Source organism: Diospyros lotus, chromosome 6 (genome assembly GCF_014633365.1).
Source record: "Diospyros lotus cultivar Yz01 chromosome 6, ASM1463336v1, whole genome shotgun sequence".
Taxonomy (NCBI): Eukaryota; Viridiplantae; Streptophyta; class Magnoliopsida; order Ericales; family Ebenaceae; genus Diospyros; species Diospyros lotus.
The window spans coordinates 44947305-44960882 of NC_068343.1; the positions used below are offsets into that span (position 1 = coordinate 44947305).

The following is a 13578-nucleotide window of genomic DNA, read 5'->3' on the forward strand; positions in this document are numbered from 1 at the left end:
TATTAATTATAATAAATTTGTTTGATATATTTTATTATTTTTAATATATTTATAAATTTTTAATATATTTTATTATCAATAAATTAAAAAATTAATTTTCAATTATAATAATTTAATAATTATATTTATACATTTACAGAAAAATAATTTATGAAATTAATATTAATAATTATTTCATTGATAAAAATATAATAATTTAAGATTATAATAATTGATAAAATAATTTAAATTATTACATCAAATTAATATTTATTTAAAAGTATAATTATATTATAAATAAATCTAATAATTATAATAAATTAATTTGATAAATTGTATTCTTTTTAATATGTTCATATTTTTTTAATATATTATATTATCAATAAATAACTAATGCTCAATTATCATAGTTTAATAATTATATTTGTGCATTTATAGAAAAATATAATTATATTAAGAATTGCTTATATAAGTGTTAGTTAAATTTTAATAAAATTTTTTATTAATTTATGCTTTGAATTAAAAATTTTAGTCATTAACGACGGGAAAATAGTATATTAACGACGACTTATTTTACCTGTCGTTAAAAGTTATCTTATAACGACGGGATTTATATTTAGTCGTTAATAGTATTACATTAACGACCAAAACTAATGTCGTCGCTAATTTTTGGTCGTTAATGCCAGTTTTTGTTGTAGTGGTGGGTGCTCGTTACAAGAACGAGTTCACTGAACGGGACTGTTAACATTAAATCACATGGGTTATTTCTCACGGGTCAATGATTTAATGTTAGCTGCGATTTTACAACTACTCCTTAGAGATGACATGGATATCTGTGTATTGGTGGATTAGGATATCAACGATATCATGTGGTTGTTCTAATCAAGGATAATCATACGTATCTATGTGCCTGATTCAGTGATACATGAGGTATGTGTGCATTAGACATGGAATCTATCACCTCGAGATTTATGAGGAAGATATCCTATGCGATCCAGTAATCACTTGACGATAAATCCTTGGCCGAGGTAATATGACGATGGAATTTGTTCCATACGGGTTGTGTCATAATTTGTCAAGATTGATTTTGGATTTGGTCATATGACAAGATTAAGAGATTCGACCTACTGACCATGATCTCATATCTTGTCGGGATATAGGATGATAGAAGGACCGTATTGTATGGTAACGTAGTAAAAGGTTCACAATACCCGCTTCACAATAAATTGGGTAATCATGATATATTGCTAGATGTCACTCATGATTTACGAGAATTAATTGTTGATTATTCTTGTTGCCAATTTAGTGCATTTATTTGTTAATTGTTATAGTGCATTTATTTATTGGATAAATAAGAATAATTAAATAATTATATTATGAATGTAATTATTTAATCATAGATTGGGTTGGGCCTTTTGCTAGTACATTAGGCTTGGCCCAATGGCACTATTGGATTCAAATAAATTCCATTGGATTGGGCTTGGTCCAATTGCATTAAATGGAATGGGCTTGAGAAGCCCAACCCATTTAATGAAGAATAGTTTTTAATTGGAACTATAAATAGCTCCAAACTCTTATTTTCTCTCATAAGTGTCTTCTTGATTCATTTGAATGTAGAGAGAATTTTGGAGAAGTGTTCTTGAATCCAAGAGGTAAGTTAGAAATTTTTGTGAAAAATTTCTACTACTTATCTTCTCTCTTTGATATTCTTGAATAGAAGTGATTTCGGGTGGACCGACTCGGCATCCTACACTTGGAGGATTATACGGCGGGAAATCTAACAGTGAAATAAGATTTCATCAAAGAGGTATTTTTCGTTTATGCCTTCGTTTTATTAAACCATAATTTCTGAAAAACGGGATACCTCCAAATTAAATTTTAATTTCCGCTGCGCATATGATAAGATCTATGTAACTCAACAGTGGTATCAGAGCCATCGTTTTTCAGTTTTATGGTTTTATTCATGTGATTATTGGACATTGAATTGGTATTTTGAAAAATAAAACAATTTTGGATGAGATCCGAAGAAGAGTTGCATGCCGGCAGCATTTTAAAACTGATTTAACACTGTTAGACAGTGCTGGAATCAGTTTTGGCGTAGCTGGAAGTATCGGAATTTGTTTCGGGACGGACGGGCAGTACCGGGTGCATCTCGGGAGGCAACCAGCACGCTGGGTGCGTGCTGGGCCCGCTGGGGCGCGCCCAAACGCGAGCGTTGGGCGCCCTGGGCGCGCCCACGCGCGCATGGGCGCGGGGCTAGCCCGCGCCGCTCGGGCAGGTGCGCGGGCAGGGCCCGCGCACCAGCGCCGCACGCTGGTGGGTGCGCGGGCCCCGCCCGCGCACCACCGCGCGCAATGCGCGCACTATGCGCGCGCACTGTGCGCGCAGTAGGGGGCTGGCCCCCCTGTCTGCCATTGGCAGATTTTTTTTTTATTTTAATTTTTTTTTGTTTTAAATAAAAAATAATAATAAAATAAATAATAATAATTGTTATTATTATTTGTTTTTATTTATTTGTTTTATTTAAAATAATAATGATAATGAATAAAATAAATAATAATAATTGTTATTATTATTTGTTTTATTTCTTTGTTTTATTTAAAATAATAATAATAATGAATAAAATAAATAATAATAATTGTTATTATTATTTTATTTATTTATTTTATTATTTAAAAAAAAAATACCAATGTATAATTAGTTATACAATTGTCCAATAATCATATGATTGCTTATAATATGCTTTTAATTGTTAATAGCATGTTGTGGATGCCTTGTTGCATATCGGTATTGGTCATGGACTTAGGACACTACATGGATGATGTATGTGTGATGTGGATGTATGGATTATTTTATTTAACGGCCTGCGTGCCGAAGGTTGCCGTCTTTTTCATGACGGTTGTAAAATAATTATTTATTGTTTTTAATTTTATTGTAAAAGTAGTTTATAGTAAATTGTAAAAGCAATGGATTCACACCAATCGAGGCACGGCTTGGAGTGAAGTCATTGATGGCAAAATAATCAAGGAAATGAAGACCCTATGTGAAAGGGTTATGCTTGTAATAGTTATAGGCGTTTCCTTATTTATTCACCCACGAATGCACCGCACAATTCCAATGGCTGGAATTGCGCTTAGAATGCATGATTGAGTCCATGACCATATCGACTAATTTTATGCAATGTTTATTTACATAGTTGATGTATGTTAAAACGTTGCATGTGAAAAGTGAGACCAATTAATTAAAAATCTCCCATATTTATAAAATTAAATTGTAACCGGTTGGACCTTAAGAGTTAAGACAATCTAATCGGGGCTCTCCATCACGGTAGAAATTGGGGCTTTTTAATTCGTGTGTTGATCGGCTATGGATACATAGGGGTTGCACATTGATTAAAATACTTTAATTTCTATTTAAAACATTTGATGAGATGGGGATGCACAAATATCGTGACCCAAGAATCTATTATGTGAGGCAATCGATATTCAACTGTGCAGACTTGTCATCGTGATGGTATGATTTAACTATGTTCAATTGCCAAGAAACTATTATGTGAGGTATATTGGACTGGGAGCCGAAACAAAATATTTGGGCCGTACATAAGATGTACTGGACAAGCGTTGTCCACTTATTGAATTTATTATTCCAAGAATCTATTATGTGAGGAGTAATAAAATTAATAAGAATCCAAATACCCACTAGAATTCATGCCAATGTGAATTTGCTTTTTCCTTTAAATGGGAGTAAGGAATTTGAAAAACTCAGTGGGAGGTACTGTTTGATTTAAAGACCAAAATCAGATAGTTAAGAAAACAAGATATCTAATAATCTACTTATTTTCTGCGGATATATCAAATGGCTTCACTAAATGCACTTTCTAAATTTGTTGACGCAAACCGGCTAATTGGACCAAATTTCAACGACTGGCTTCTAAATTTGAAATTGATTACAAACTTGGAAAAAATCACATATATCTTGGAAACGCCTATCCCTGAGCCAACTGTTGAACATATTACTCAGGAGGAACAAGATACACTCAATAAGTGGCAAGATGATGATCTTGTTGCTAAGAGTTACATCTTGCTTACTATGAGTCAAGAGTTACAGCGGCAGCATAATAAGATGCCAAATGCGTATTCGATTATTGCTCGTTTACAAGAGTTGTATGGTGAGCGAAGTCGAAGTGCTAGATATGAGATATCTAAATCAATCTTTCGAGCAAAGATGTCTGCTGGAGGATCAGTTGGAGACCATGTTCTCAAAATGATCTCCTGGATGGATAAACTGAATGAATTAGATGCTCCAATGCATCAATATCTTCAAATAGATGCAATTCTTCAGTCTTTGCCAGATTCGTATGGGGGTTTTATTTCAAACTTCTATATGAACAAGATTGAGTGTACCCCGGCGGAACTTATGAATATGCTAATAACGGCCCAGGGTACCATGAAAACAGGCACTGTGATGGCTGTGTCCTCTACTAGAAAGACTAGAAAGGGGAAAGGTAAAAAGAAGGCCACCCAAGCAACTAAAGTGATTGAAAAGAAGAAGGGAAAAACTGTTGCCAAAGGAAAATGTTTCCATTGTGGCAAAGAGGGACATTGGAAAAGGAACTGTAAAGATTACCTTAGTTCCTTGAAGAAGGAAGCGACAGGTATGATGATAGTTCATGAGTATTTTTCCATTGCTTACTCTTCTACTTTATGGATTCTAGATTCAGGAGCGACAACTCATGTTTGTGCATCTATACAGGATCTGGAACAAAGTATAAGGCTTGCAGATAATGAGATTGTGCTAAAGGTAGCAAATGGGGCAAGAGTTGCAGCCACAGCTATCGGCACTGTATCTTCAATTTTATCACATGAACATAGTTTAATTTTAAACAATTGTTTATGTGTACCTGGAGCTTTTAAGAACATTATTTCTATTCCTGTATTGGTGAAAGAAAATTATGAATTTTCTTTTAAGAATAATGTTTGTGAAATTTATTTTAGAAATAAATTGATTGCTACTGGTAATTTTGTCAATAGTCTTTACATTTTGAATGTGACTATTGATAATAGTGAGCATCTGCATGTATCAAATAATAATAAGAGACCACGTGATAACCCAAATTCTAAAATTCTGTGGCATTACAGATTGGATCATATAGGGGATAACAGAATCACTAAGTTGGAGAAAGATGGGCTTTTGGGTCCATTAGGTTCTGAACCATATCCAACTTGTGAATCTTGTATCCTTGGAAAGATGACCAAATTGCCTTTTACTGGGCAAGGTATAAGGGTCACAGAATTGTTAGGACTTATACATTCGGATGTGTGTGGGCCTATTAATGTAATAGCCCGAGGAGGTTATCAATACTTTATAACTTTTACAGATGATATGTCTAGATATGGATATGTTTATCTCGTGAGACATAAATCTGAATCTTTTGAAATGTTCAAAGATTTTAAAGCTGAAGTAGAAAATCAAACTGGTAAAAAGATAAAGGCCTTACGATCAGATCGTGGAGGCGAGTATCTTAGTAACGAGTTTGAAGATTTTCTTAAAGTCTCAGGTATTATTTCACAACGGACCCCACCAGGAACGCCTCAACTGAATGGAGTTTCAGAAAGGAGGAATCGGACTTTATTAGATATGGTCCGAAGTATGTTAAGTTGTATAGACTTACCTTTGTTTCTATGGGGACACGCCCTTCTTACTGCAATATATATCTTAAATCAGAGAAACTTGAGACACGATCTTTAAAGGGTAGTTTCGTGGGTTATCCTAAAGATACCTTAGGATATGAGTTCTATATTCCTGAACTGCAACAAGTAGTTGTAAGCAGGAATGCCATTTTTCTTGAAAAAGAGTTTATTCAAGAAAGAGGCAATGAAAGGAAAATAGAACTTGGTGAAGGGTTCACCGAGCTTGAAACTATGCCACGAGATGTCCAAGTACCAATTGAGGAGCCAGGGTCGAGTGTTGCACGTCCCATTAGAAGAAGTGAGAGGATACCCCATCAACCTGAGAGATATGGTTTTCTAAATGAACAATAGTTGTTCCTTGTAGGAGACAATGATCACTCTGATGATCCTACCACTTACCAAGAGGCGATATCAAATATCGACTCGAAAAGATGGCTAGAAGCCATGAAATCTGAAATGGATTCCATGTATGAGAACCAAGTCTGGACTCTTGTAGATCCACCAGAAGGTATAGTACCTATTGGATGTAAATGGGTCTTCAAGAAGAAGATAGGTTCAGATGGAAAGGTAGAGACCTATAAAGCAAGACTTGTGGCAAAAGGTTATCGACAAAGACAAGGGATTGACTATGAAGAAACCTTTTCTCCAGTCGTCATGCTTAAATCCATTAGAATTTTACTAGCCATTGCTGCTCATTATGACTATGAGATTTGGCAAATGGATGTGAAAACAGCCTTCTTAAATGGTTATATAGATCGGGAAATCTATATGGAACAACCTGAAGGCTTCACACCTAAAGTTAACGCAGGGAAGGTATGCAAGCTTAAGAGATCCATTTATGGTCTTAAGCAAGCATCCAGAAGTTGGAACATTCGTTTTGATGATGAAGTCAAATCGTTTGGTTTCATACAAAACGTTGATGAACCCTGTGTTTATAAAAAGGCTAGTGGGAGTGCAATAGCATTTTTGGTCTTATATGTAGATGATATCTTACTCATTGGGAATGATGTAGGGTTGTTGTCAAAAATAAAGGTCTGGTTGTCAAGTAAGTTCTCCATGAAAGATTTGGGAGAAGCAGCCTATATTCTCGGTATACGGATCTATAGAGATAGAACCAAGAGATTGATAGGACTCTCCCAAAATAAGTACATAGAAAGAGTGTTGAAGAGGTTCAACATGGAAGATTCCAAAAGAGGACTGTTGCCCTTTAGACATGGAATCCACCTCTCTCGTGATATGTTCCCCAAGACACAAGAAGAGAGAGAATGCATGTCTAGGATTCCTTATGCTTCAGCAATAGGAAGCCTAATGTATGCAATGCTATGTACTAGGCCTGATATTGCTCATGCTGTAAGTGTTACAAGCAGATATCAGTCTAATCCAGGTGAGCAACACTAGATTGCCGTTAAGAATATCCTTAAATATTTGAAAAGAACTAAGGATTTGATCCTTACTTATGGTGAAGGAGAACTGAAAGTGGAGGGTTACACAGATTCTGATTTTCAATCAGATGTTGATGATAGAAAGTCTATCTCTGGATATGTGTTTACCTGCAACGGAGGAGTATTCAGTTGGAAGAGTTCCAAACAGGATATGACTGCCGATTCTACAACAGAAGCTGAGTATATTGCAGCATCGGATGCTGCAAAGGAAGCAGTCTGGGTTAAAAAGTTTGTGACAGAACTTGGGGTGGTTCCTTCTATAAAGTCTGTCGTCCCCTTGTTTTGCGACAACAATGGAGCCATAGCGCAAGCTAAGGAACCGAGGTCTCACCAGAAGTCCAAACATATTGAAAGACGCTTCCATCTCATTAGAGAGATCATTGGTAGATGAGATGTCAATGTGCAGAGAATAGATACATCAGAGAATGCAGCAGATCCACTGACTAAGGCCATGAACCAGAAGCAACTAGATTTTCATCTAGATAGGTGGGGTATGAGATACCACACTGAATGGTCTTAGTGCTAGTGGGAGATTGTTAGATATGAGCCCTAAAGACCAGTTCCAGTGACACAAAGGGACTCGATCTTGTAATTCTTTAAATATTATTTAAATGGAAAGTTTATGTTTTTATTTAAATTGCAATATGGTTTAAATTATAAAACATATATACATTAGTATAATAAGAAGTGGATACCATTCTTAAGTGTTAAGAATACGAGTTACGGATAATCCACAATTTGTTATACTATAAACATGTTCCTGGCCATAGAATTCCTATCATGGATGATAGCAACTCGTAAAGGCCAGCACATTATCTTCCTCCTTGTTTCAGTATGAGATACTGAAAGATAAGGTTGGTGAGTCTCGTGCCATTCTGTATGAGCTATAGAAGGAAGATAAGTGGGTGCTCGTTACAAGAACGAGTTCACTGAACGGGACTATTAACATTAAATCACATGGGTTATTTCTCACGGGTCAATGATTTAATGTTAGCTGCGATTTTACAACTAGTCCTTAGACCTGAGATGACATGGATATCTGTGTATTGGTGGATTAGGATATCAACGATATCACGTGGTTGTTCTAATCAAGGATAATCATACGTATCTATGTGCCTGATTCAGTGATACATGAGGTATGTGTGCATTAGACATGGAATCTATCACCTCGAAATTTATGAGGAAGATATCATATGCGATCCAGTAATCACTTGACGATAAATCCTTGGCCGAGGTAATATGACGATGGAATTTGTTCCATACGGGTTGTGTCATAATTTGTCAAGATTGATTTTGGATTTGGTCATATGACAAGATTAAGAGATTCGACCTACTGACCATGATCTCATATCTTGTCGGGATATAGGATGATAGAAGGACCGTATTGTATGGTAACGTAGTAAAAGGTTCACAATACCCGCTTTACAATAAATTGGGTAATCATGATATATTGCTAGATGTCACTCATGATTTACGAGAATTAATTGTTGATTATTCTTGTTGCCAATTTATTTGTGGATCCAGAAAGTCCCACCCAAAAAGAAATTACTTTCAAAGAGAAAATAAATAAATTAGTAATTTTATAATTACTAATTATAGTGCATTTATTTATTGGATAAATAAGAATAATTAAATAATTATATTATGAATGTAATTATTTAATCATAGATTGGGTTGGGCCTTTTGCTAGTACATTAGGCTTGGCCCAATGGCACTATTGGATTCAAATAAATTCCATTGGATTGGGCTTAGTCCAATTGCATTAAATGGAATGGGCTTGAGAAGCCCAACCCATTTAATGAAGAATAGTTTTTAATTGGAACTATAAATAGCTCCAAACTCTTATTTTCTCTCATAAGTGTCTTCTTGATTCACTTGAATGTAGAGAGAATTTTGGAGAAGTGTTCTTGAATCCAAGAGGTAAGTTAGAAATTTTTGTGAAAAATTTCTACTACTTATCTTCTCTCTTTGATATTCTTGAATAGAAGTGATTTCGGGTGGACCGACTCGGCATCCTACACTTGGAGGATTATACGGCGGGAAATCTAACGGTGAAATAAGATTTCATCAAAGAGGTATTTTTCGTTTATGCCTTCGTTTTATTAAACCATAATTTCTGAAAAACGGGATACCTCCAAATTAAATTTTAATTTCCGCTGCGCATATGATAAGATCTATGTAACTCAACAGTAAATGCATTCTACATGACATATTTACATCATGGCATGACAACATGGTAAAATCATTTATATAAAATCGAATTTAAGGTCGGACCACTTACCTCGAACTTATCTCAGAATATCTTGATTCTCGTGTCGGGCTTCTAATTTGGAACCTCAACGCACCCTTGACTTAACTTCTTAGGCTTCCTCAGTATGCGTGTCATGACCTTGAAAAGCATGCTCACATAATTTCTTGACCTCGGGCATGCTCATCTAGTCCCAAATTAATTTTTAAAATTTTCTAGGAAGTCTTACTCACCTCGATGAAGCCTTTTCAACCTTTTCAATATATACTTTTTCTCGAACTACGTGTCTCGAGTAACTTTCCTGGCTAATTTTTTTTTGAAAAATTAATAAATCTCCATTTTCTTTCTTCTTTCTTCTTCCTCCCTATTTCTTTTACTTGCACGTGAACAACCATGCCAGCCCGCCACACTGCCAGCCTCCTTCGCGCCATAGCCGACCACTGCTCCTACCATCGGTCGCCCTACTCCACTGCACGTGACTTGCTACTCGCGGCCATGGTCACCTCCGTCTGCTGTTCCGGCCAATTTCGAGCGCTTTCGACCACTGCTTCTCTCCCTCTTCTTGATTCTCCCAATTGCATCTTCTTTCTCCATTTTTCTTCCCGCATCTTAGGTCATTTCTCCACTATTTCTCTCCCTCTTTCGACCCTGATACGGGATCTTTTCATAATAGGAATAGAAATCTGACTTTAAATAAGAATAAGAATTCAAAATAAAAAAATAAAATATGAAATCAAAAAAGAAAAGTAAAATATATTCTCAAATAATTAGAAATGTTAAATCATATTAGCAAATTTAAAAAATTTATAATTGAATTATGCTATGTTATTATATATATAGGTATAGATATAGATAGATAATTTTAGTTGTTTAATTAATAATTATTTTGATAATGGTTACTATATTTACCTGTGAAAATGGGTTTTGATTTTAACAATTACAACAATAAGGGTTGAAAAAACTCTCCTCTATAAATATTGTAACATTCTGTGAGCGATAGAAAAGACCGGATCAACTTATCTTGATAGGCTTACGTGAATTTCCCAGGGATCACCCATCTTTGAGCAACCTTATCTCAAACACGCTTAATTCCGGAGTTCTTTATTCATATTTAACTTAAAAGGTATCCAGTTGGTATTGTTTCTGATAAGGGAAAATATCCTTGGGTCCATAATTACTCCAGTACCACGGAAATATAGCCATTGGCAGCAATAACACGTGTCCACTAATAAGATACTCCAATGACGTCATCTTACTCGGATTTGGAGGAGACACATGGCAGGCGTGTATCACCACACCAGCTGGCTTGTTACTTGATGAGGATTCTCTAGATTCCTCGAGATCAACCATTCCCCCAAGGATCATGGAGATGGGAGCTAGCCCGAACTCCTCGGAAGCGATTATGGAATTCATATCAGTAAGATTCCAACTTCGCGAAGAGCGAGATAGAGATCCTGGTGATTTGGAAAGAATCCTTACCTTATCAAGGGTATAAAGAAGAAAGACTAATGACGAGTAAGGGGATCAAACTCTTTCGTTCTTGGAGTTGAGAATGACACATCTTGAGTTTATTTTAATCTGATAATCTAACTTGAGTGTTGGACTAATACCGAGGGAGCAAGTCCCCGATGATAAGGGTCAATATTTCCTATATCCTAATGAATTATATCCTTATTTTGGCTTTATATTTATGCTTAAAGTAAATAATTATTCGTATTACATATTATTTTAGGATGAAGCAAGGAAGTTGGCTTCTACAATTAATTAGGGGCATAATCGAAGACATTGGATTACCCATTTTTTATTGCTCAAATTCAAAGGCCAATTATGGAGTCTAGTGGATGTTTCAAATGCACTTGGCCCAACTATCAAATTGAATCCAACCAAAGGCTCAAGACCAACCAAAGGTCCAAGACCAATTAAAGTTCCAACAAAGCCTAATTTGTAGAAAACTTTTATTTGTTTTGTATTTTTTTTATAAGTGATTTACCACCTAAAGTCTTTTGTATTTTTATGAATAGTCCACCACCTAAAGTCTTTGGTATTTTTTGTCTTTTACTTAATTTTCTTCTATTAGTTAGGTGAATGTTTTGTGAGTGCCCATTAGATATAATTATGTTTAGTTGAATAATTGTGTGGTTTGTATTGCATCTTGTGGGCTATAAATAGCTCACTTGGGTGCATTTGTGAGGAAGTGGTTATTACTTGAATCAAAGTTTAGTTTTGTTCTTAGAGTTTCTCTTAGAGAATTGCTCTTATTCTCTCTCTTGTTTTCTCTCGTAATCTTACTTCATTCCTTTCTTCTTTTAAATTCTTATGTCATTTATTGTTACTTTATTATCTACCGCCTAAATGGCCGGTTAATTTTTGCCTTTAAATTTTTGCAATTTTAATTCTTATCTTTTAATTATCCACCGCCTAAATGGCCGGTTAGTTTATGCTATATTAATTCTTGTCATTTAAATTCCGCTATTTAAATTACGCCATTTAAATTCTTGTTAATTAACTTTTAAATAAAAATGAGTAGTTAAATCTAATCTTGAGTTAAGGCAAAGACAGTGTCCAACGCCAATGATTTTCAAATAAAACTGTGCTTTAAATGAGTAACATTAATTTAAATTTCAGTATGAGTGTGTTTTAATTATTGAAAAATCACTAGATTTGGATTGGAGCGTAAGCCTAACTTAGAGCTTTCATGTCACGCATGAGAGTTACTAGAACTGGAAACGCTATCATACCCAAATCCGGATGATTAATTTAGTTGTTTTGTTTATTAATTGTAATTGGATTTATGGTAGTTGCTTAAACTAGAATCTCACATATCATGTATGGGGATTGCTTAAACTATAACTATCATCATCTCTAATTGCATTTAGTAACAAACCCTCATATCTAAAATTAAATTAATGTTACTAACCTTGTTTGCTAAAATTTGAGAATCAACGGGTTGATACTGAAATTGTCTTAACTCAAGTGCTATCCAATTTTATATTCTCATATCCAGTATTTATTTCTACATCTGTCTTGCTTTATTTCCTAGTATCTGTTGTTTAAAAAAAATCATAAAACAATCTTGTTACCAATCCATCTAAATGCGTGTGCGTGTGTGTGGCATTTTTTTTCTTTTGTCATAAATAAATCTCTCAGTTGACGACCTGGACTCATCCAGAAAATATAAATTTAAATTTCGACTACAACTGCACTCGTACACTGACGAGTATAAACCTCTCACAAAAAAAATATATATATCTATATAAAAATTTTAATGTGTTTTTATTGTATTTTAATTGTAGGGTGAGAGTGTAGTCACCCGACTCCATTGCAAGTACCCGACGTGAGGCAGAAGGAAGGTGATCGACCACTGCATCATCAGTTTCATTCTTTACTATTCTCGATATATAGCTCCTCTAAAATTCTTTCTTAGACTTGACCTTGAACTCTAAGAGTATTATAAATTAAAATAATAAAGATAATTGTCATAGCATATTTGTAAATTTAAAATGTTATGGTAAGAGTTTTTCTCCTGGACGCCGTCGCAATGGTATCTAAATGTTCGTCCTGAGTACAGAGGGAGTGGGGTTCATTGCCTGCGTAGTCTTCGATACTGTTGAAGAAGACAGGGTTGATGTTGTGTTCAAGAAAGAGGACAAAGTGGTTATTGTCGAGAAAGAAGAGAGTTTTATAAGCCTTTACATTATCATGTTTTTATTTTTTAGAGTAAAATACTACTTCTCTCTAACGTCCGTCCTAATTGTATCTGAATGCTTGTCCATTAAGCTAATTTATTTTTTAGGATTGGGTTGCAAGCTAAAATTATTTACTAATTAATGTTGGAAGTCATTTTATATAATTATTGACTTTGGGGTAGTTTTCTTTCTCTTCAAAATATTCTTAAAATTATTTACTAATTAATGTTGGAAGTCATTTTATATAATTATTGACTTTGGGGTAGTTTGAAGAGAGACTTTGGGGTAGCTTTCATTCTCTTCAAAATATTCTTAAAATTGTTTCCTAATGAATGTTGGAAGTCATTCTATATAATTATTGACTTTGGGGTAGTTTTCATTCTCTTTAAAATATTCTTCAAATTGTTTACTAATTAATGTTGGAAGTCATTCTATATAATTATTGACTTTGGGGTAGTTTTCATTCTCTTCAAAATATTCTTAAAATTATTTACTAATTAATGTTGGAAGTCATTTTATATAATTATTGACTT

At 34.5% G+C, this 13578-nt stretch overlaps 1 protein-coding gene across 1 annotated transcript in view; it reads left to right on the forward strand.

Annotated features, from left to right (window-relative positions):
- Positions 1 to 13255, forward strand: part of LOC127803355 (disease resistance protein L6-like) — an 83347-nt gene extending 70092 nt beyond the window's left edge. Inside the window, exon 2 of the mRNA XM_052339520.1 lies at positions 12653 to 13255. Coding sequence (XP_052195480.1) covers positions 12653 to 12665 — 13 coding nt within the window. The 3' untranslated portion in view covers positions 12666 to 13255. The remainder of the gene's footprint in view (positions 1 to 12652) is intronic.
- Positions 13256 to 13578: the final 323 nt, after the last annotated feature.